The sequence below is a fragment of the Gossypium raimondii genome, chromosome 1 (genome assembly GCF_025698545.1).
Source record: "Gossypium raimondii isolate GPD5lz chromosome 1, ASM2569854v1, whole genome shotgun sequence".
Lineage (NCBI taxonomy): Eukaryota > Viridiplantae > Streptophyta > Magnoliopsida > Malvales > Malvaceae > Gossypium > Gossypium raimondii.
The window spans coordinates 43,516,142-43,541,145 of record NC_068565.1 but is presented as its reverse complement, the minus strand read 5'-3'; the positions used below and the strand labels follow the sequence as shown (position 1 = coordinate 43,541,145).

At 33.5% G+C, this 25,004-nt stretch overlaps 1 protein-coding gene across 1 annotated transcript; it reads left to right on the top strand.

Moving 5' to 3' along the window:
* The first annotated feature begins 9,481 nt into the window (after positions 1-9,481).
* Positions 9,482-12,662, top strand: LOC105785930 (probable 26S proteasome non-ATPase regulatory subunit 3). The gene is made up of 9 exons (XM_012612137.2): positions 9,482-9,602; positions 9,723-9,811; positions 9,970-10,160; positions 10,577-10,714; positions 10,781-10,917; positions 11,086-11,140; positions 11,211-11,321; positions 11,493-11,732; positions 11,933-12,662. Exons 2-9 carry the CDS (start codon positions 9,733-9,735, stop codon positions 12,434-12,436), a joined length of 1,455 nt encoding a protein of 484 aa, XP_012467591.1. The 5' UTR covers positions 9,482-9,602; positions 9,723-9,732; the 3' UTR covers positions 12,437-12,662.
* Positions 12,663-25,004: the final 12,342 nt, after the last annotated feature.

The window sequence follows — 25,004 nt, the reverse complement described above, 5'->3', positions numbered from 1 at the left end:
TATTAGCACATACATTCATAATGCATATACCAATTCAATCCATACCAATCAACTATAATTTCAATTCACTATCAAAGTGTCACAATACTCACATCAACCACTTATTATATGCATTAAATCAAATTACAACAATTAACAACTAGGTTCGGATTATAGAAATACAAACAGTGGATTCTGACCTATTCGATGTCGATTTTATCCTCCCCCTTTTTAGTCAACGATTCCAATACGACGTTAGCTACGGAATTAAAACAATTAAAATACATCAATACAACACAATTCACTTTCACATTGAATATTTCAATTTTTACTCAAAATTTGCTTAAATTCTAATTTAGTCCTTAAACCGAGACTAATTTTTATTCTTCACATTTAATCCTATATTTTTATACTAATTTCACTTTAAGCTAAATTTAGTTCCTATTTTCAATTAAACCCCTAAATTTTAAAATTTTCATAATTTAGCCAGTATAACTCAAAATTTACAATTTGTTCTACAATTTAATCCTCTTTCATTTCTAGCTTAAAAATATATCAATTTAATCCTTAATACTAAAACTATTCAACATTAACAACATTTAAAATCTTACTCAATGCTAAAATTTCAACATGGGTCGGGTAGTACTTAACACCGGGATTCCAAAAACATAAAAATTACAAGGAAATGGACTAAATTGACTAACAAATTAAACTTGGAAATATTTGAAACCCTAGGTCGTGCGTGGTTTTCTCTTTTCTCCCTTTCTTTTCTTTCTCAATTATTTGCATGCTTTTCTATTTCAATTTCTTTATTCTTTCTTTTATTATTATTACTTTTATTATTATAACCTTTATACATATTAATTTCATTTTATAAATCATAATATATAACTTATATATATATATATTAAACTATATTATATGTATATAATACCAATTAATGTCGTCCACTACATAATATAAAGGTATATTCACTACATTGGTCCTTTAATTAATTTTAATCTTATAATTCCACTTCTAATACTTATACAAATTGATCCCTACATTTAAACAACTTATAATTCATGCAAATTCACTTAACCAAAATCTAATTAACTATACAACTAACTTCGTAAACATTTAATAAAAATATTTACGAGTCCGATTTACAGGAACGGAGTCCTTGGAATACACTTTCTAACACCCCTAACTATAGGGTCGTGACAAAAAGAGATAAAAAAAATGCCAAGATGAAGCTGCTGACATCAACACTGTGATAGGATGACATCACAATGTCAGGTTTCTCCATGTTGCGACATCGGTACTGTTTTAGCCCTGGATGCTTCTCAGTTTTTTGTCGCGACATCAGATACCTGTGTTGCGACACGGTCGTTGTTCTTTGCATTCTTTGGCCTAAATTGGCACCTTACACACTCAAGTAGCCTATTAGTCATTCTCGAGGCCCGAGTTGGCCTCACGAGTCATCAAAACACTAAAAAGTGTGTAAAAACACTTATTTTGAAATAAAATAAATATAAACTAATAAAGTTGAAAATGAAATAGATAAATATAAAATGGCTAAAGAAAAGCTCGTTAAGTGTCAAAAAGGCTCTAATTTGCCACAACGAATTGTGGTAGATCAATCACACGGAAGATAGAGTGTGTGTATCTCAGGTCTCCATCTTTCCACCAATGCGTTGATAAGTACGGGCTCCAATTTAGCCCCCCCAAGCATACAAGACATGTGAAAGAATCTTGCCTCTTACAAGTGTTGTTTAATAAACGTGGTGTCCTCACACTTAAATTGTCTATATACGTCTCGATAATCCGATATTCGATCTGATTATATAAACATAAAAAAATTTTAAAATTAATAATGTTAACAACTTATTAATTATATTAATTAAAATAAAAAATTAATAATTTTTCTTACCATTTGTAATTGGATGCTTAGAAATGCTTTGTCATCCAAACGAATAAGAGGCATTGACATTTTAAAATTATAAAATTAAATGAAATTAAAGAAATATAAAATTAAGACAAGAAGAATTTGAGAGAAATTGAATGAAAAGATTGAGAATAAAATAGCAGAGAGAATTAAAAAAATAGGATTGAATGAAGAAAAAATAAAATAAGTAGGGTTTATTTAGAAAATAAATAGCCATTAGGGGGAAATGTAAATAGCCGTTTGAAATTTTAACCGTTAAAAAAATTGACTGTTTTATATTTTTTGATTGTTGGATAAAATGACCGTTGGACGAAAACGCTTCCTAAAGAAGGCATTTTCTATTTCTCTCTCCAAAATCGGCTTATTTCCCTAAATTTGAGAAAAACTAGCCTAATTTCTTAATTAACTTTTTAAAATGGCATTTTTTGCTAATTAACCTAAAGCTATTTTTAGATATTTATTTTTAAGAGTATCTTGAAATTTATGCGTATCAAGTTTGAGAGATATCAAATCACCAAATGACAACCATGTTAAGAGGGATGTACTGTAAAATGCAATCAAGAGTAACTCAATAATAGACATCCATGAAAATTGAATTCAAGGTTTAGTAGTTTGACTAGAAAAAATTTTTGGTCGTTTATTCTACCGACCTTTTAAATACAATAGAAGTCCACAACCATGGCAGGCAACTTCCACTCTATAAATACCTTACTCACTTTTCTTTTTTCCCACCCAAAATTCTCTAAACCTTTTCAACCAAATTTCTCTAAACCTTTTCAACTCTCCAAAAGATATTTTTTTTTTACTTATTTTCTATAGAAAAATGACAAAATCAAGGTTTCAAAAAGAGCACATTACCAGCTACACCATCAATATGGTGAAATTTTTAACTCAATTTTTTTAATATTGTACTTTTGTAAAAATATTTTTAAGATTTTCCAAAATTTATTATTATATTGTGATTTTTTAGTAACAATGTGATGAAGTTATTTGTGTCAAATGCAATTTAAAATTCCTGAAGTCCGATGGATATATCATAGAAAACTTGAAGGATGTTAGTTTATATTTGGCATTTAGATGACAAAGTTCAATTGTTTTCCCGAGTTGCTTGTTGCATTGTTAAAGACTTGGAGGCTAGAAATGCATACATTTATTTTCAATGCAATGAAGCAATGATTTACACTAAAAATTTCCTTTTATAACCGATCTTCCAATCAACGAGCATGTAATAATCAATCCTAGTAACATCGATGAGGAATATAAGTGCCATCAATTGTTGGGTGTCGTCCTGTCTAAAGAGAAACCAATGAAGGAATTGGATGGGTGTCACATGAAGTGCACATGGTTGGAGAGGCTAGTCACACAGGCCCCTCCACTGTATGCTACTATGGAGGAGATGGATCGATACATTGGAGATTGGATGCTTTGGATGGTGGGTAAGATGTTATTGTTAAACAAGTTTGGCAACAAGATCCATTACATGTATCTTCCTTCACTAGAGGATTTTAAAGCGGCTAGTAGATTCAACTAAGGTGTTGAAACTCTAGAGAATCTATATAAGGCACTTTGTAGCACGACTCATGAACTGATCAACTAAATAAATAGTTGCAAGGTACTCTACAAACAAGGGTTTGGATACAAAAGCATGGTTAGCTGCTATCCTTTCCTAATCGTGGGAGTTTCATCTTATAAGAGGTAAAAATATCATATTGTAGATTATTTTTAAATAAGTTATAATGTCAGACTACCAGTACTTCAAATCTCCTATTGCATATGTTAGAATAGATTTAAAGGTCATTTGGACCATACGTGTTATAAGAAAAAATTGACATGGATGCGACCAAAAATCGATTAACGAGCTTATAAAAGGTATGTTGATTTTGTTTTCACATTCAATGCAATTCAGTATCTTGATAGTGAGTATTTTTGCAATTCCGGTAGATACCTTAGCTAGACAACATAATGTTTACCATTATACCAAAGATTGCTTTTAAGTAGTATGTGTTTTTTAGGGTGTAAATGCCAATCATTTGTTTCTACATCGTAGAGTGAAAGCCCCTTAATCTAGTGAAATGCAAATTCAGGTTCACCCAAAAAATTTTGGTGAAACCTTAGAACATCGAGTTGCTCTATAAGATAGATATAAAGAGGCAAGAGAGTCATTAGTCGATGAAGCATGCTCCATGGATTGAGGTTTGAGACAAATGAGTTGAGCAGAGCATATATGGGGAAATTATCTAGGTGTCACGTGTGAATATGATATGCGAATTGTGCAAGTATACACGTCAGATTAACTAATAAAGTGATAAGTTGTAACAACCCGTTTTCAATGAAATCGGAACATCGGGACCACAAATCCGAGTCAGAAAGAAAAATTATTTTAATATTATTGTATGATCTACATTATGATAGGAATAACGTATGAAAATTTTGTTACAAAAATCTTACTGATTTCAAGTTTAATTGCTAGAAATGACCAAATTGCATAAAGTGCAAAAGTTGAATTCTAATAGCTAGAGGGATTAAATAGCTATAGAATTCAAAACTTGAGGTCCTTAAAAGGCAATTAGACCATTTAATGGAGTTAGTAGACAATTATAATGATTCATCCATAGAAATTCAAGAAAAGAAAAGGTTGAAATTGGAAAGTTGAAAAATTAAAATATGATAAGTTAATTAAATGAATAAAATAATTTTATTTTCATCTTCTTCCCCAAATTTTCTATGGAAACCCTAGCTAAGAGAAAGAAATTCAAGCAAGCTTAATTGGGTAAGTAATCTTGTTTCGTTTTTAGTAATTTTATATTTAGAGATTGTAATAAGCTAATCTAGCTAATTTGGGGATTAAATTCCAAAGTTATCAAATTATTAAAATTTTTCCATGGATGAGTATGATGAAATTTTGAAGTTCATGGTAGAAAATGAAAAGTTGTTGATAGATAAACAACTTTTGTAAAGGAAAATTTCATGAAATTGTGATTTAGGGACTAAATTGAAAAGATGTAAAATTTATGGAAATTTTTAATTTTGTGAAATACATGGACTATTATTGTTATATGAAAAAATTGGCTAGGCTTGAAATAAGGATTAAATTGCATGAATTTCATTTTCCGAGCCTAGGGATGAAATTGGAATTAATTAAAAGTATAAGGGCAAAATGGTACTTTTGCCTAAAATATGAATTGGATTGAACTGAATATGAATTGTATTAAATTGATTTAAATTTACTCATATAGATCCAGATAAACCTAATACAGAATTAAATCGAGGAAAATAAAAAGTATCAGATTAGTAGATTCTCGTATACGAACAAGTGTTAAGGTAAGTTCATGTAACTAAATTGTGTGCTTTTATATGTTTGAGTTAAATGTTATATATGTGAATTTTATAGTTGCCATGTATATGAATTGATTAAATATCCAAAAATGCCCAATAAATGTTAAGTCATGTTTGAACAAATGAAAATCGATGGATACAAGTTTCTCGTATTGGTTGTAGTCCGGCGTATGTTGCGGACAAAACACAACTTGAAAGAGCATCCCGTTATTAGCCCTCTCGAGCTTCCCGTTATATGGTTCTTGCGAGCTTCCCGTTAATAGCTCTTTGCAGCAACCCGATAGGTTGTGATCCTGCATGTGTTGTGGGCACATCGCAGCTCTTATGAGCATCCCGTTATATGGCTCTTCGTGAGCTTCCCGATTAAAGGCTCTTTGTGAGCTTCCTGATTAATGGCTCTTCGGAGCTTCCCGATATTGGCTCGCTTGAACTACCCGATATATGTCTATCCAGAGCTTCTCGTTAATGGCTCTTCAGAGCTACCCATTATTGGCTCGTATGAGCTTCCTAAATATGGCTCTCATGAGCTTCTCGTTATAAAGCCCGGATAAGCTTCCTATTACATGGCTTACATGAGCTTCCCGTTATATGGCTCGAGAGAGTGCTTCCTGTTTAAGTGTTCTTATGAACACTCCTGAATATGAATTGACGAATTACAGATTCGTACACTACATGTGTACTACTCGATTTCCATCGATATTTTATAAGGTTCAACGAGCAAAGTTCTAATATAAGTTAAGATAAGGTCTGAATGAATTAATAATTGTTTCTACCTGAAAATACATGGAAATGTTTATACGATGAACTTATCTCTGTTACTTACTTGAAATGCATTTGAAATACGTGACTAACTTGCTTGAGGATGTATATGTGTCAGGTTATTGATTAATTTGATTTGGATGTACTTTGTATGCTTATTATAAATGAATATGAATGGTAAGTCAATTTCCTGTTGTACGAACTTACTAAGCATTAAACGCTTACTCTGTTTTATTTTCTCTGTTTTATAGTACTCGGAAGCTCGTAAAGGTTGGAGCGGGTCGGAGTAAGATCACACTATCCTTCAGCTCATTTTGGTATAAATAGCAAATTTTAATTAGGATATAATGGCATGTATAGGTTAAACCGGTCAAATGTTGGCATACACATGTTTTGGTTGTAAATAGCCATTGGAATGGCTTGTAATTGTCATGTTTTAATATATATATATATATATATATGGTATTATCATGTTTGAAGTATGAATATGATTATGCATATATGCATTTGGTATCTAGGTAAGTATAAGTTTTAGAATGACATAATAATAAATTGTCTATTAGGAAGCCTAAGGGTACATTGGTTGTATGTGTAAAATGTCAAGATTAAAACTTAGTTTTGGCTTCGTTTAAATGTCTTGAATTGGTTTTTGAATGTGTTAAAATGTTGATGTAGGTGGAAGACAAGTTTGGGTGAGAAATAAGGCTTGGAAATGGTCTTATTTTGTCCATACGGGCAGAGACACGGGCATGTGTCTTAGCCGTGTGTGACACACGGCCTAGTATATCGGCGTGTGTTTCGGTCGTGTGTCCCCTACATCTTAAAATTTCAAAACAGAATGCTCAAGTATTTTCACACGAGTAGAGACACGGGTGTGTGTCTCATCCGTGTGTATAACACGGCCTGGCACATGGGCGTGTCACTTGGTCGTGTGAACCCTGCACCTTAATTATGTAAGTCAGTATACTCACACGGGCGTGTGGCTCGACCGTGTGACTAAGTCAGTATACAACCTAATTTGGAACACGATCGTGTGCCTCACATCGAATGACCACACGGCCTGAGACACGGGTGTGTCACTTGGCCGTGTGAGCCACACGGGCGCGCGTCCGCTGCAAATAAGGAAAATTTTAAAATTTTGTGAAAAATTGCCTGAGTTCTCGGTTTAGTCTCGACTTGTTTCTAATGCATAATTTGGGCCTCGAGGGTCTATTTGAGGGACAATATGATTGATTATGTATGATTTAGGATATGAATAGTAAATGTTATGAATTAATTGTATTTGTTCTGTAATTTTTTATAATACTCTGTAACCCTGATCCAGTGATGGATACAGGTTAGGGGTGTTACATAAGTGAGATCATCTCCACAAGGATCGGATTAGGTACACAAATGGTCAAGTTATTATAATAAAGTTAGATTAATGTTATAGCAGAATAATGATGGTAAACAAAAGGAATATTAATATGAACAAAATGTGTAATTGATGAATAATTGAAAATGTTATGGCAATGCAAGAGTAAAAATGCAATGGCAATTACGAAAATGATTATATGAATAATATGTAACTGAACAAGTAAACAACTAAGGATGCGATGGCAAAGATACTACGGTAAGGGATAAGGGATATACGATGTTGAAATGGAAGGTTGGAATTATTAAGAATTTACCCTTACTGTCAGAAATACCTCGAAAAAATCGTAATCAATCTACTACTTAGAAGAGTTCTAAAGTGGTCTACTTCTTTAGAGAGCAGAAACCTCAAGTTACCTTCTTCGTGTCTATAGGTCTTTAATACGATACATTGCACTGTTTCCTTCTGTATGAACGTTGCTTTATGTCTAAAGTCTACTACAAGTATTTGTCGAGTACTTACTCATATCATTCAATTTTGGTCCAACTAATCCAACCTTTTCAGAATTAAATTAGTTTATAAGCATGTTGCATAGTCATCTATGTCTAGGATTGCACGCATACAATTTAGAAATAAAAACAATTGAATGAAATAGTAAATTAATTCAGATCTATGCTTTATAAAGGTTTCATCAAGTAATCTCAACCCTATAAGATTTAGCTCATGGGTTGGCAAATAAAATTCAAAACCAAAATATCATTCAACATCGTTTTCATCAAATCAATTCATGGATAAATAGTTAAGAAATAACAGAAGAACGTCGGAAAGACAACTTTTGCGTGTCCAGTTCACACTCTAGTGGCACAGTGTCCTGTGGTGGCTAAGAGGGACTGCCTTCATCTTCCTCTTTCTGTCTCTACTCAATTGCTACCCTCTAGTTTCGCCTATAGATCCCCACCCTTGTTCATCCTTTAAGGTTTCCTCCTTTGGCTTTTTATAGTTTTTTCCCTAGGGTAAATCCAACAACCCAAGTTATCTTTTTAGGTAGATTTTTTTGTACAAGTACAGTTGGGCTAAAACTGGTATGCGTTGAGTGTTGACTCGGTCTTCCTAGAATTGCCACAGCATTCGTGCTGACAAAATGTCCAACCTTTTGCCCTAGCAAACCTTCACTCTTTTATTTCTTGTTCCTCAACTTGCACCTACCAAACCACCAAACACAGCCCTACCACAAGCAATTAAAATTACATAATATTTAAACACAGTCCAAGCTCCTAATGCAATGATAAAAATACTAATGAAATGTCATAAAATACAACTAAATGTACCTAAGTACAAGTAATTGGCTAGTTCTAAAGTCATGCAATATAACTCTTTTCAAGAGATATCACTAGGATAGTAATTTTTGTGCCTCTGAGGTATGCATGCAATGGTTCAGTTAGGTGGGCCACGAGCAGTTCTATTCGTCGAAGGAGTATCTGATAGTAGGGGAACAACGTGTATCGTCAAGTCATCGACAAGCACATCATCAAGGTCATTTCTGAGCATACTAACCTCCTAGTCAAACCTGGACCCATCGACGCAGCACCAGCTCTCTTGCCTTTTCGATGTACTATTATTGTAAGCTTTCATACTATGTTGGTAATGGGCTTGGAATAGCCATTTACAAATAAAAGTGGGCTTGAACAGAATATGAGACCCATATTTCAAGTCGGGTTGCATTTAACAACTATGTATGGTACCTGGACCCAAGTCTAGCCCAATCCAACATGAACACTTTTAGTTAGAAGTGATACTTAAACTATTAATTGTATCATTTACCCAAAAAGTATATGATATTCAATAAAAAAACATGACACGTATCACATTTTATTTGTTGGTATTATTTTCTTTTTAAAACTAAGAAAAAATTAATAATTTATACAACACTTACTAAGAAAAGCCCTTTAAGAATCAATCTTGGAGTATTGTTGAATTAATGAATAAATATAGTTATATATATGAACCCACAAGACAGGAGATAACAGAATAATGGGCCTTGGCCCAATATAGAGTTTATTTGGGCTCTCTAGACCTTTTCTATAATGACTTCCGATTTCCATATAAACGACGTCGTTCAATCCGGACTTTTTCGCTTTCTTCAACTCCTCTCACAAGACCTACTGCTGAAGAAACTAAAACCATAGTCCACTGCAGGCTCGGCTCTCGATTCCCCCAAAATCCACCTCTTCCTTTCGTGAATCAAAGGTAATTTTTTTCTCCTTTCCTTTTGTGCTTTTTAAGTTTTAAGCATCTCCCTAATCAATATTTCACCTTTTTTTCCCCTTGATTTTCACGTCAAATTTCGTTTCAATTTGCATTTTTCAGATTCTCAAAGATGACTCAAGATGTGGAGATGAAAGAGCAACCAGCTCCGTCTAATTCCGTTCCTTCCTCTTCTCCATCCACTTTGCACCGTAAGTACAATCTATCTATGCATCTATAACATCCAAATGTCTCTAGCGCATATTTTTTGACGTTTGGTGATAGAAATCTGATTTTCTTTTAGCGTTTTCTGGACTGGTAACTTGTGGGTTTTCACGGATTTGAATAAAATTTTCTGGGTTTCTGTTAGATTTGAAGGAAATTGCGTCTCTGATTGAGACCGGTGCTTATGACCGTGAAGCTCGCCGTATTTTGAGGGCTATACGACTTACAATGGCTTTAAGACGGAAGTTGAAGGCATCCGTGCTTTCCTCTTTCCTTAGTTTCGCTCTTACCCCTGGATCCGAGGCCTTCACTCGTCTTTCTTCTTATCTTCCTAAGGTAATCTTTTGATGGAACATCGTAATATTCAGTTATTAATGTGGAAGTGTTTTTCCCCCTTGTGGTAAAGTGATTGCCATTCCATCCTCTTAGATTAGACATGATGTCTTAGTTAATTAAAGGCATTGAAGTGCAACAAATGCTAAAGATAGAAAATAATTGGTTGCATCTTTGAAGTTAATTTTTGGTGATTGGCCCTTTATATGATGTTATTTTCCCCGTTGTCACCTTCACCAGTGTAGTAGGCTTTCTGGTTCCAAGTTCAAGGAAATGCCTTAGTTGCCGGTCTAGTTTCTCTGTCGCCAGTCTAGTTTCTCACCTTACAGAAATATTTTGTTTATGAGTACAATGACTGTAAGTTAATAAGTCTTGAATTAATTGTTCTTTTAAGAACTCATGGCTTGAATTTGTTTCAGGAAGATGAGAATGAGATGGAAGTCGACACTGCAACCTCCACAGCTCAACCTCCTGCTAAGCATTCCTTGCCAGAGCTAGAAATCTACTGCTATTTGCTTGTCCTGATATTTTTGATTGATCAAAAGAAATATGATGAGGTACATTAGCAAATAATTTCATCAGGATGTTTCCTGTTTCTTGAACATGATGTTATCTTGTTTCAGGCAAAGGCATGTTCCTCTGCAAGCATTGCTCGGCTGAAGAATTTGAACAGGAGGACTCTCGATGTTCTAGCTGCTAGGCTGTACTTATATTACTCTCTTTGCTATGAACTCACTGGTACTCTTTCTGAAATTAGGAGGTGAGCTATACTTGATTCATTCCTAACTTTTGTCATATGCTGTCTTTAGCATCTTTTCTGATGTGTGTTTCCTTTTAAATAAACCTCAGCATGTTATGTTTCTTTTATTCATGATCAGAAGCACATATGACATTCTAGGTCTAATTAGGATGATCTTTAATTTGACAGTAACCTTCTAGCCCTGCACCGGATTGCAACATTGCGCCATGACGAGCTGGGTCAGGTAAATTTTCAAACATTTGAGCAATTATTTCTCTGATAGGATCATATTTTTAAATATTGTTCTCATGCAGGAGACTCTTCTTAACCTCCTACTTCGCAATTACCTCCATTACAATTTGTATGACCAAGCTGAGAAACTGAGATCAAAGGCACCTAGATTTGAAGCTCACTCAAACCAACAGGTAAGTCACGGTTTTCTGTTATCTTTGTCTTTGAACTGTAAATGTTAACCGACTGCATTTTTATGGTTATTAAATGGTTACCTGGAGTTTGTCATGGCTTATGGTTATTGTTGTAACTGTAAAAACATTATAGTTTGATTCCATTCATAAGACAAAGGTTATCCTCTGCAGTTTTGCCGCTACCTCTTTTACTTGGGGAAGATTAGGACAATTCAATTGGAGTACACAGATGCCAAAGAATGTCTCCTCCAAGCTGCTAGGAAAGCTCCTGTTGCAGCCCTTGGTTTTCGGGTTCAATGCAACAAGTGGGCAATCATTGTTCGATTACTGCTGGGAGAAATCCCCGAGAGGACTGTTTTTATGCAGAAAGGCATGGAGAAAGCATTGAGGCCATACTTTGAACTGACAAATGTGAGTTTGAGTTTGTGTAGTCGTCGTCTTACTTTATAGAGAGCCAAGTTTGATATTCCAAGCATGTCTTTCCTTGAAACGAAATGGAGAGAATCATGTGCATATATCCTCTCGTTATAATCATTTGGACTCTCTTTGGTTTCTGTGGTTCCTAGATTTTACTAATTGTTCTGAGAACACAAAATCTGTGTATTTTTCAGGCTGTCCGCATTGGTGATTTGGAGCTTTTCAGATCTGTTGCTGAGAAGTTCTCAACTACTTTCAGTTCAGACCGGACCCATAACTTGATTGTTAGGCTGCGGCATAATGTCATTCGGACTGGGCTACGCAACATAAGTATCTCATATTCTCGCATCGCACTGGCTGATGTTGCGAAGAAGCTTAGATTGGACTCTGTTGCTGATGCTGAGAGCATAGTAGCCAAGGCAATCAGAGATGGAGCTATCGATGCGACATTGGATCATTCAAATGGATGTATGCTGTCCAAGGAGACGGGTGACATCTACTCTACAACTGAGCCTCAAACGGCATTCAACTCTAGGATTGCTTTCTGCCTCAATATGCATAACGAGGCTGTGCGTGCACTTCGGTTCCCACCAAACTCCCACAAGGAGAAAGAAAGTGCTGAGAAGAGGAGAGAAAGACAACAACAGGAGCAAGAGCTTGCAAAGCACATTGCAGAGGAAGATGACGACGAATTTTAGAGATTGACATTCGAAAAGTTACTTTATCCACCATATGATGGTTTGATCAAGTTGTGCATTTTCCTTTTTAAAGTGCCCTAGTAGTACTAGAAACGCTTTTGGTTTTATTTTCGCAATAGCTACTATTTCCATTGATAACATTGCTTTACAGTCCTACACCATGGAGTTGCACTTTATTTGTATTTTTATTTTCCTCCCTTGATTTCAAGTTTTATTCCTTGAACAATGCAATCTCATTTGTATGCATGCCAGGCAGCCATTGAAACCTTTTGGGGTAAAACTTCTCTAAATTGCCCGACATCGTTAGAGAAGGGATGAAGCAGATTCATCATCATTTGATAATACGGGTATATGGGAAACTACTTCCTTTCTTTCGCTAAACAATTTTTCATGCTTTTATATTAGGTAAAAATATAAGATTAATACTTGAACTTGTCAACTAATACCAGATTAGTACCTATGGTTTTTTTTGTCTTAGATTGGTACTCAAATTTTTTTTACACCCACTGGTTTGGTACCTGAGCCTAACACTGTTTAAATTTTGTTGACGTGGTAGCTCTAGTTGATCGCGTGCCATCACGTGTCGCAATTTGGGAGCCCCATTTGACCTGTATTTTTTTTCATTTGCTATCCCTTTGAAAAACAAATTATATATAACATTAATTAAAGTTTGAAAGAATTAAAAGCTTAGCATTTGGGGAAAAATTTGTTGATTCTTCGTCTGAACGATTCTTCATTTAAAAGAAAACTATTAAGTTTTTTTTTATTCTTCATCTAAAAGAAAACTATTTGGTTTTGTTTGTTGTTGTTGAAGATCAAAAGCCAGATAATAGTTATTAACAATCTCATATTTAACATTGATTCTTCGTATGAGAAATCATTTCGATTCAATTTGTTTGAAAGAAAACCCTCAATTTGTTTGAAACCTTCCACAATCTCTAATACTCTTTCGATTATTCTTCATCTAAAAGAAAAATAAATACGTTGATTCATCGGATCTGGGGTTTTATAGAAGTGATTCAAATGGTGAGGTAGTTTTTAGAAGTAGACATATATGTTTCGATCCTAATAATCCAATACCACATTTGGAGCTTGGTATGGTGTTTAAGGGACCAGAGGAATTTAAGATTGCATTAGCAAAGTATGCAAGAAAAAAAGGTTTGATATTGTGTATCTTAGGAATGAGAGGGGTAGGACTAAGGCTAAATGTAGGGTAGATGGATGTCCATTTAGAATATATGCTTGTGTAGATAATAGTGATGGGCGTTACAAGATAAAAAAATCCTTCATAGAAACCCATGAGTGTTCTATTAATTTTAAGAACAAAAGGGCATCTTACAAGTTTGTTGGGGAGCATTTCTTAAGTAAGATTAGATTGATTCCAAAGCTAAAGTTAACTGAGATGCAAAAACTAGCCAATGAAGAGTTGAAAGTTAAGCTAAGCAGGGGTACATGCAACAGAGTTAGGAAATTGGTACTGGAGGAAATAAATAGAAGGGTTTCATATGAGTTTAATAGACTATGGGACTATGCAAATGCACTTAGAAAAGCAGATCTAGATGACAGTATAGAGGTGATTGTAGAAAGACCAACCCCTATTGAAGTTCCCAAGTTTAGGAAATTTTATGTAGGGTTTAGTGCTTTGAGAAAAGGGTTTTTAGAGTGTTGTAGACCATTTATTTGTTTGGATGGATGCTTTTTGAAAGGGAGAATCAAAAGGGAACTTCTGTGTGCTGTGGGGAGAGATGTTAATGACCAAATATACTCTCTCTCATGGACAGTTGTGGAGAATGAAAGCAGAGAAATATGGAGATGGTTTCTTAATAATCTTATTTCAGATTTAGTAATTAGTGATGGTTCTGGATTCACTTTTATGACTAACAAACAAAAGGTATGTTTACTTAAATAATTTTATGATATTATGCTTAATTGATTAAACCAACCATCTAATATTAATGTTTTTGTTTGCATTTAGGGATTGATGGAAGAGATTTCTGATTTGGTGCCAAGGTTTGAGCATAGAGTTTGTGTAAGGCATCTATATGCCAACTAAAGGAAAGAAAATCCTAGAGGAGACCTGCAACAAGCATTTTTGGGAGCTTGAAAATCATACATAACTATTGACTTTGAAAAGCACAACGAAAAGATTGACCGTATCAAACAAGTGCCAAGGTAAGTCTACTTAGGACTGACCTTGAGCAATGGTCAAAGGCCTTTTATTCTGGTAGGTCTATATGTGATGCAATTGACAACAATTTTTCCGAGTCATTTAATGCAGAAATTTTAGGAGCTAGGTCAATGTCTATAATTTCCATGTTAGAAGAAATTAGACAGTATGTTATGGGTAGGATTGTAAATAATTTGGCCAAAACTAAAAACTGGAATGATCAATTCTGTCCTAAGATATGTGAGAAGTTACACAAGAGTATCCAAATGAGTTCATATTGTCATGTTAAATGGAATGGAGCAGATGGGTTTAAGGTAGCCAACTTTGGTGATGTTGTAGTTGTTGACTTATTTTAGTAGTCATGTAGTTGTAGGAGATGACATCTCACTAGCATCCCATGTCCACATGTTATTGCAGCAATTTTGTAGAAAAAAGTTGATATTTCTAATTTTATTTGTAAGGGGTTTAAAAAATATGTTCATGAACAATTATATGGCTTTGTATTGTTTACTGTCCCAAGTGAGAAATTCTGGTTGAAATCTGATATGGGACCAATTAACCCTCCTATTCCAAGGAAAATACCTAGGAGACAAAAAAACAAATAGAGTCGGAGATGAGGAAGAGATAAGTGGGAGTAAGCTGTCTAGAAGGAGGAGGAAGATAAAGTGCCACAAGTGTTCCATGGTTGGACACAACTTCAAAAGCTATTAGAATTCAACTATTGTAAGTGTTATTAACTTATAAGAATTTTAATGCAAAACATGTTTAATTTGAGAACTACTAACATGTTTAATTTGCAGAGTACACCTTCACCAACTGGAGTACTTCCAACAACTCATATTCCACCAGCTCCTTCTGATCATGCTCCACCAGCTCATTCTCAAACTGTTGCATCTTAAGCATCTACATCATCACCACTAGCTCCTTCAACACAACCAACTCCTCCCACCATGCCAACCTTTTCAACACAACAAATACTTACAAGACTTCGTAGTAGGGAAAACAAGCTGTGCAAGGGATTATGTTATACACCGATGATAGGACAGGGATGTAAATTTTGAATGTAAGTAGCCAACCTCTAAATTGTTTATTGTATTTTGATATGTTTTTTAATTATGTATTTTAGGCATTGTAGTCTGGTATGAGAGGGGAAACCATGATAATTGCCCCAACCAAGTGCACCAATAAAAGGAAGGACAAGGAAACTGTTGACGGGACTCAGGAAAGTAGGAACACGAAAAAATGCTAAGTCTAAAGACCTACCCAAGCACAATCGTAAACCATAGAGATAGTTGATGCTAATCCATGATTAATTTGACGGTCCTATTTTGTTAACATACAATGGATGGTTTTATTTTGTTGGATGATTTTTTTTATGTATTTTGATGATGGACAGTTTAATTGTTGTATTTTGATGGACACTTTATTGATGTTTGTATTTTGATGGATGGTTCAATTTATGGATGTCAATTTATGGACAAAAAAAATATTTTCCATTTCATTCAATTCATTCATTCTTAACAACTAATGGAAATACTTGAACAACATTTCACCATCCAAAAGCAAGGTAACCAAAAAAATCATCTATGATAAATTAACAACTTATAAGCAACTATTAATTTGTTGTCCCTAGACATTTTATCATTGTACAATTTTATCTTCTCTTCCAAATGAGTTACCCTTGAGCACATTCTTTGCATTTCATCAATATTGAGCTCGTCGTTCTTAAGTCTTAATCTTTTATTCTCTGTCAATAACATCTTATTTTCTAACATTATTCCACCGATTGTGCATTTTTCTTCTTTTATAGTTAAGCTCGTCCCCTCACTGTCACCTTCAACCCACCGAACAAAATCACATCCCCCAGTCTTCATTTTACACATACAATAAAAAATAAACAAAATATTAAAAATGGTAATACACAACAATTCTCTGCAAATTGCAATGGCAGATCAAAACCCTAAAGCCTAATTTACCTCTTTGAACTTAAAACACCTAAAGAATTTTCTCCATTTGTTCTATGGAGTATTCGCATTGCAAACAGGTGCCCTTGAACCGCAATGGCAGTACACAACACTTCTCTGCGCACTTGATTTTCTGTTCATGGAATAAGACATGGTGGAGACATGAAAGAGATGGAAAAGGAAGAAGAGGAAAGAAAAAAAGAGAAAAGAAATAGGGGAAATTTTAAGAGAAAACCAAAGCTGGAAAAAAGGGAGATGTAAGGTGAAAGATGTTGAGAACTGTTGAAAAAATAAAAGAAAATAAAATGGCAGAACAGATGATGTAGAGAGAAAACGAAAGAAAAAAAATGTTAAAAAAGATGGTGAAAATTGATGGAAAAATTAATGAAATATAACTTTAAATAAAAAAATTAAAATAAAATAAAAACCAAAAGGGTCGAGTCAGAAGATAAAAAAAGGTCAAATGGGGTTTTGAGATTACGATATGTGGCAACGTGCGATTGACCAGCGTTGCCACATCAGCAAAATTTAAACAACGTTAGGCTCAGGTACCAAACCAGTGGAAGGAAAAAAAGTTCGGGTACCAATTTGGGATAAGAAAACCATAGGTACCAATCTGGGAGAAGTGGACAAGTTCAGGTACTTAACTTATATTTTTCCCTTTATATTATTATATTTTTATCAGCCAGGTGGTTGAATTATTAACTTATAATTGTGGCGTGATGGAAGCCTACTTCGTTCCTTCTGGTTAAGAGTTTAAATCTTGTTCATATAAGTGAATATCCTGATTTTAATTTTTTTATTATTGCCAACAAATACTTTAATAGACAATTTACAGATTCGGTATAATTTTTCAAATAAATTCAATCTTTGACTTCGTTTGTTTCATTAAAAACTAATTTCAAAAAATGATTTTTGGAAAATGGAGTGATTTTTTGAAAAAGATTATATTTCTGGTGTTTGAATAATTCTGCATAAAAAAAACTTCCGCTAAACAAATTTCTTTGAAATCAGTTTTCAAAAGTTGTTTTTAGTAAAACAAACATAATAAAATAGTGTTTGAAAAGTCACATAATAATTGGATTTAGGTGTAATTTTTGTAATTATATAAGGGTGGCATGTTTGGGTAAACCATTGTAATTGATGGTCCTACTGAATTTTGTATAATTGGAGCACCACAATTGCCACTTTTCAATTCTTAGGGGAGAGGGTGAGGATTAGAGTAATTATGTAGGTAATTGCACCCAAATTCAATTTTAAAAATATTTTTATACAAGTTATAAAAATTATATTATAAGCATGAACACAAATGAGTGTTTGAGATGGTTATGAAAAAATTTCTTATATTATAAATCTTAAAGAGTATTATAAAAATAATTTGTATATTTTATATAGTTGTAGCAAAAAATTGTATTATTTAAATCCGAAAAAAATTCTAAAATTATTGTCAAAAAAATATTATAACAAATAATTTACATGTTATAAAAGTGTTTATAATATATTTATTTATCAAAAGTTATGGCCAAGTGTCACGGGGTTAGAACTTTAGTCCCGCAGTTCATGCGGTCTTAAGCAATTTCTTAGGTTCAAATATGCCTAAGTCGGCCTTACTCTTGCAAAGTGAGAATTTTCATCGAAATTCTTTAAAGCACCGAATCAAAGTGGAAGCAACTCAAAAAAAGAGCAACAAAAGAACAAAAAATGCCATAAGAAAATAATGCACACAAGGTGTTTGGGTAAATGCTCTTTAAGTATCTCTACTACTTTGAAGGATTACAATTGAGTGATCACAAATGAGAAGGAAGGCCTTAATGTATAGTTCAGCTCCCTCAAATTCAATGATACAGATCGAATTACATTGATGGCTAAAATTAGTGCCTATTTACAAGATAAGAGTCCTAAGAGATTTAAACTATATACATCTTTATCTCTTAAGATTTACAATAATTACCTTGATAACTCTAGTTTTACTGGAATGTTTCAATAGGTCACCAAGGCTTCAAGTAGATGGGCTTCTCCATATATTCCACAAGCCGAGCCAGGTCAAATTGGTTAAATGAGCCCCATTTCATCAGTTGGCCTCCATAGGATGTTCTATATGCAATGGTCACAATCTTTGATCTGCTACCCATGACATGGGTCTTGGAACGGTCTCGATGCCTTGTTTAATTCCCAACTTGTCAATCAGGTAGTTTCACCCCTCAGAACATTTGCCTCAGCTTATGTCTCTGTCATCATCTAACTTGATTTGTATTTCTCTCTTATACATTCAATCGTAAGAGGCCACTGGTCCTACTTGCCTCCATTCCGACTTGCTTCAATCAGGATCCTAATGATCCTTACAAATAGGCTTTGACATACTTACATTGAACACCGAGCTAACCTTGAGTATTGCCGCTAACTCTAGTTTGTAAGCCCCTCGGCTTACCCTCTTCAAAACTCTAAAAAGGCCCTTGTGTCTTTGCCAAGCCAATGATAAGTAATAATGTAAAACATTAGATGTGTTTGAGATGGACCTTACTTGTCGCATTTACTCATTTTAACTGTTTAGTTTGTATCACTACTTTATCCCCAAAGCCTGGTGCACAACCCACCTCTCTCATAGGTGGTAGCCCCACTTATTACTCAACAAGCTTTATGCACCACACGGCCTCAAGCTATCACACAGCCGTGTGACCCCTATTTTGCATTTATATCTGTTAATTTGTAAATATTTTAGATTGGTCCTGATTTAGTTCCGAATTTGTTCAAAGGCTTTCGTAAGCCCGATTAAGACTTGATTTTGATTGTAATGCATGTTTAACATGGAATTAGTTTGTATTTATTGAGTATTAAGTATTATTGAATAAATTACTTGTAAATGTTCCGGTATATTATTGTAGCCTCCTATAGCTTGGGCCTAACGACTGGATCGGGTATAAGGTGTTACAGTTAAAGTTCATGAAGCACATATAATTTGACCCAATATAGGAGAGGCCCAACTCCCCTTATATGGAATACATGGGACGAAAAACCCCAGTATTCCTATCTAAGGTTGTCGCCCTTCTCCCTAAATAATATGGAGTTGGAGATTTTTCTATTAATTTAATATTATTTGCATTCTACCACTTCAACCAGGATTCTACCAACTCTCCTTATAAATAGATGACATTGGTAGACATCAAATCGCACCAACAGAAAGAGAAAAATATAAGTTTCTCTGAAGTTTTCAATATTTATATTCTGGCAGAAAGTAGTGGAAATTTATTTTAAAAATAAATTTTCTTTTTTAAGAATTGTAATTCTTCCAGTTTCTATTTAAGAGGGATTTACTTTCCCACTAAAAGTAAAGAAAATATTTTTGATTCTATGTTTGATTCGATTTGTTTGAGCCTACACTCAAAGCAGTCGTGGTACGAAAATAGCGAAAAAGATTGTTTGGTTGAAAGTCGAGAATGACAAAGATCCGACCATCCAAAAACACAAGTATGAATTCGATCTAGGGTTTATTGTTATAAATATCACAAATCGGGTCATTTTTCACATTTTTAATTTTCTACCGTGCAAGAAAATTATTTTCGAACCGAATTTTTTCCAACAACTTCTACTCTCAAGAAGGCACGATCGAATTGTACCACATGTCCAATAATTGATAGTCTTCTAATATTTCTCCTCCACGTCATTTGGTTTCTTTTCTTCAATGGTAATGTTTAGACCTTGTTGAAAGAGAGTATTTAGAACCTCACTTTGCCATATACCAAAAAGACCCATTCCATTGAAGATTTCCACTGTCAATCTTGTATTTGCCACTGTCGATCTCGTGTGTATAGACAATGCTAGAGCTCTTGGATTATTTATCATTTCAACCATAATCTTTTAATATGTCGTAGAAAATCTTTTCTTATGTTGAAGATCAGTTTAAACCGCAACCACAAAGTATACTTTGAATAACCTTTAGCTCTGATACCCATTTATTGTGCGAATAAGGTAAAAGAGAGTAAATTATTGTACTAAAAAATCACACTAGATTCAATTCCCAAGAAAGATTGGAGGGGTCACAAATGATATCTCTTAAAACCCAATCTTCTAGATAAAATTTCCCTACAATGTAATTTAATAAGACAATATATCATTATAATTATATCGTACAAAATATTAAAAGATAAATAAAACAATAAAAAACCAAAAATTTAACGAGATTCGACAAATTACGCCTACATCCTTGAACACTACCAAATATATTACACTGCAAAAAATACAAGTGAAAAATTACAAATAGGAAGACAAAAAAATTGCCTTATCAAGAAAATGGAAAATTTTGAGATGATTTAAAGGTGGTGAAACTACCTCTATTTATAGTAGTACAAACACTCCACAACCTTGTATTTTTTAGATGTGGGGTTTTGTTATTTCAATATATTCTTCAAGTGAAAAATGAACAATTTTTATGCTATCCTAAAAAGCCAAAGACAAATAGCACTCTTATTCATTTTTTCTTTTTTTTCCCTTTCACTTTTAGTTGTTGCATATCACAAGTTAAATTAGGAAGTATTTGGATCACTTTAGAACTCAATCAAAGCAATAACATTCCTTCATCACTTAGCTAAGAAAAGTGAAATTGAAACACTTTATACCCAACCCGATCATTAGGTCGGATTTGTAACACCCCTTACCCGTATCCAACACCGAAATAGGGTACGAGGCATTACCAAAACACATACACTTGTAAACGTATTTAACCGAGTTATAAAATTTCATCTAAATTAAAACTTTCAAAATAATTAACACGCTTCTATAACTTTTCACAATATATCCTCAAAATATTATAATCATAATAATTAGGGCCTACGAGACCTGATACATACTAATGCAATTCAATGTTTCATTTCCATTTCATTCAATTCGCAACTTCTCATGCTCACAATTTAAATCAATTCACTAGCAATTTTCATTTAATTCACGTACAATCCAATGACATTAAGTTCAACACTAATACGTATTTACCATTTAACTCAACGTTTATCGATTATACCATTCAATAACACATTTATGAAATTCTCAATTTTGCAATGAAAATATCACTTTAGCTTAAATAACAACATCATCCTGGTATAAATACACTACCACTTATCCATTTACTTTAATTCATTTGGGCCCATTTGTCACTTACCATCCTTAATCAAATTAGGGAACGGTTACGGAAAATTGAGTACTTCACTTTGACTTTGCCATAGTATAACTATGGTCTTACACATGATCACTTATCACTTGTCCCTGATTAGATAAGTGTAGCTAAGGCTACCACTTATCACTTTGTCACTTGATCAGATAAGTGTAGCTAAAGCTACCACTTATCACTTTGTCACCTGATCAGATAAGTGTAGCACTTATCACTTTTTCACTTGATCAGTTAAGTGTAGCTAAAGCTACCACTTATCACTTTGTCTCTTGATCAGATAAGTGCAGCACTTATCACTTTTTCACTTGATCAGATAAGTGTAGCTAAAGCTACAACTTATCACTTTGTCTCTTGATCAGATAAGTGCAGTACTTATCACTTTGTCACTTGATCAGATAAGTGTAGCTAAAGCTACAACTTATCACTTTATCTCTTGATCAGAAGTACTCAAATCCGGCGTTCTGCTTAATTTGATCATTTGTTCGATTTTCGCATTTTAATTTTACTCTCATTTCAACACTAAATACATTTCATCATACATTATATAATTCATGAAATTAACATTTAACCATTAAATTTCAGCCACATGAACTTACTATTTCATTAACTTTCCACACTTGTTTCTATGCACATCACACAAGGTATAAACATATCATTCAACCATAGTTGCAAGCTAGTGTATTTAAACATAACTCTTTTTGGAACTAACCACACGATAAACCATTTCAATGCATAACTTATAAATTTAACGTGGCATAATTTAGCCACTACTTGGCCAAAGCCTAAGCATATACACCAAATATGTTAGTCAAATACACATATAGCATAAGCATTATAAGCATGGATGAGCACAACATTTATTCATGTATCAAGCTTACCAACATGTGTTAATTCATAAACCATTCATGACATTATTTCATGCTAAATCATATACCGAATATACCATACACACATACTATGAAACTTTATTTTCACACATGAGCTTAAACCACGACCAATAATGCACAAATATAAGCATCATTTCTATTTCATCGTTTATCAATTATAATCAAGCATATGACCAATTATACACAAATCATTCATATATTTCCCAATTTTCCTCCTCCTCCTCTCCATTCCACATCCTTAATGTGTATAACACACTTAAACAACATTAGTTATAATTTCACTATTCACTCACATGTATATTCAAAGCTGTTTATCCAAGTTAGAGTCACTAAATTATTTTTATCCAGAGCTACCGAGCTCCAAATTAAGATATTTTAATTTTCCCTGAAACTAGACTCATATACCTTCTTACCACAAAATTTTAAGAATTTTTGGTTTAGCCAAATAGTACATTTTATTCTTTAAAGTTTCCCCTGTTTCGCTGTCTGACAGTTCCGACCACTCTTCACTAAAAATGAATTATCTAATTGTACAAAATTTTGATGATGTTTCCATTTATTTCCTTTGAAAATAAACCCATTAATGATTCTAAACATATAAATTATAACTCATAATTATTTTTCTTCAATTTTTTATGATTTTCCAAAGTCAGAACAGGGGAACCCCAAATCATTCTAACATTGTCTCACAAAATTTATTATATCTCATGATTTACAATTCCATTGCTTCCACTGTTTCTTCTATGAGAAACTAGACTTAACAAGCTTTAATTTCATATTTTATTCACCCTCTAATTCAATTCTCACAATTTTTGGTGATTTTTCAAAGTTATACTATTGCTGCTGTCCAAAACTACTTTAGTGCAAAATGTTGATTTCCATTTTGCCCCAAATTTCACAGTTTATACAATTCGGTCCTTTCTCAATTAACCCCTCAATTAATCTAATTTTCTCAATTAATACTTTACCTAGACATTATAAGTTGTTTCACAACTATTGAAATTCAGAATTTTCACATATAACTCTATCTTCAAACTCTTTTACTAGTAGGTCCCAAACATTCACTTTCTATTCAATTCTTTCAATAAAATCAGCATATGAACAATTTAAAACTCTAATTCCATGCTAAATCATCATATACTTCCAGCACATATTCATAGCAACTTTCAACTTCTTTCATAGAATCAAAAACTAATGAATTCAACAAGTGGGCCTAGTTATAAAAGTCACAAAAACACCAAAATTTCAAGAAATAATCAAGAATTGAACTTACCTGCAGTAAAAATAGGAAGAACCACCTTAAGGAAACCCTTCTATGGTGTTTTTTTGCTGATGAGAATGCAGAAAAATAAAGAAAAATCTAGATAATTCCACTTTGGTCCTAACTTTATTAAGTAAATTTTGCAATATTCCAATTTTGCCCTTAATTCTCCTTACTTTGTTGCTGATTTCATGCCCTTGCTGTCCAGCCCAAATAGACCTTCGGTCTATTTGCCTTTGAAGCCCTCTTCCTTTTATCATTTAAGCTATTTAATCATCTCCCATAATTTTGCATTTGTTACAATTTAGTCCTTTTTGTTCAATTAATTATCGAAACTTTAAAATTTCTTAACGAAACTTTAATACTAACTTTTTAATACTCCATAAATATTTATAAAAATATTTATGGCTCGATTTAAAATCTCTGAGGTCTTGATACCCTATTTTTTTATTCTAATTATTTTAATATTTATTTCTAGTGCACTATTCACTATTTCAAAAATTTTCCTAACTTCACATTTAACTTATACTCACTAAATTAATAATATTTTCTACTCATTTGTCGAATTTAGTGATCTCGAATCACCGTTCCGACACCTCTGAAAATTCAGGCCATTACATTTTTTTTTCCTCGTCGGATTTGTCGTCCAAAAACCACTGTTCCATCTAGACCCAAAATCGGGCTGTTCCAGGATTACAGACTGCTACACCCAATATCCTAAAATTAACTAATTAATTATTATTGCAACCCGAAATTCATATTCACAAAGTACAAGTATTATGAAAACACAATCCTCTTTTTAACCTTGCATTATAGATGAATTTCTTCCAATTATATATTTTAGTCTAATAAGCAAAATATTTTTACAAAGTAGTCTTTAGCATGTTGATTATGTGCTTAGGTTTGAAAATAACATTTTGAGCATAGCTAATTACATCTACGACTATAACCTTGAGGTTTCGCCTCTAGGCTGCCCCGTTGTATGCATAATACGACTAATAAACAAATTTGCCTTAACATAGTGGATTATGGCCTAGTCCCTCCCCGAACTCTCAAATTTTCTCTTTTTACCTGCAATACTTAATAACACATACATAAATTCAATTGAACTTAGTGAGTTTTCATACATTC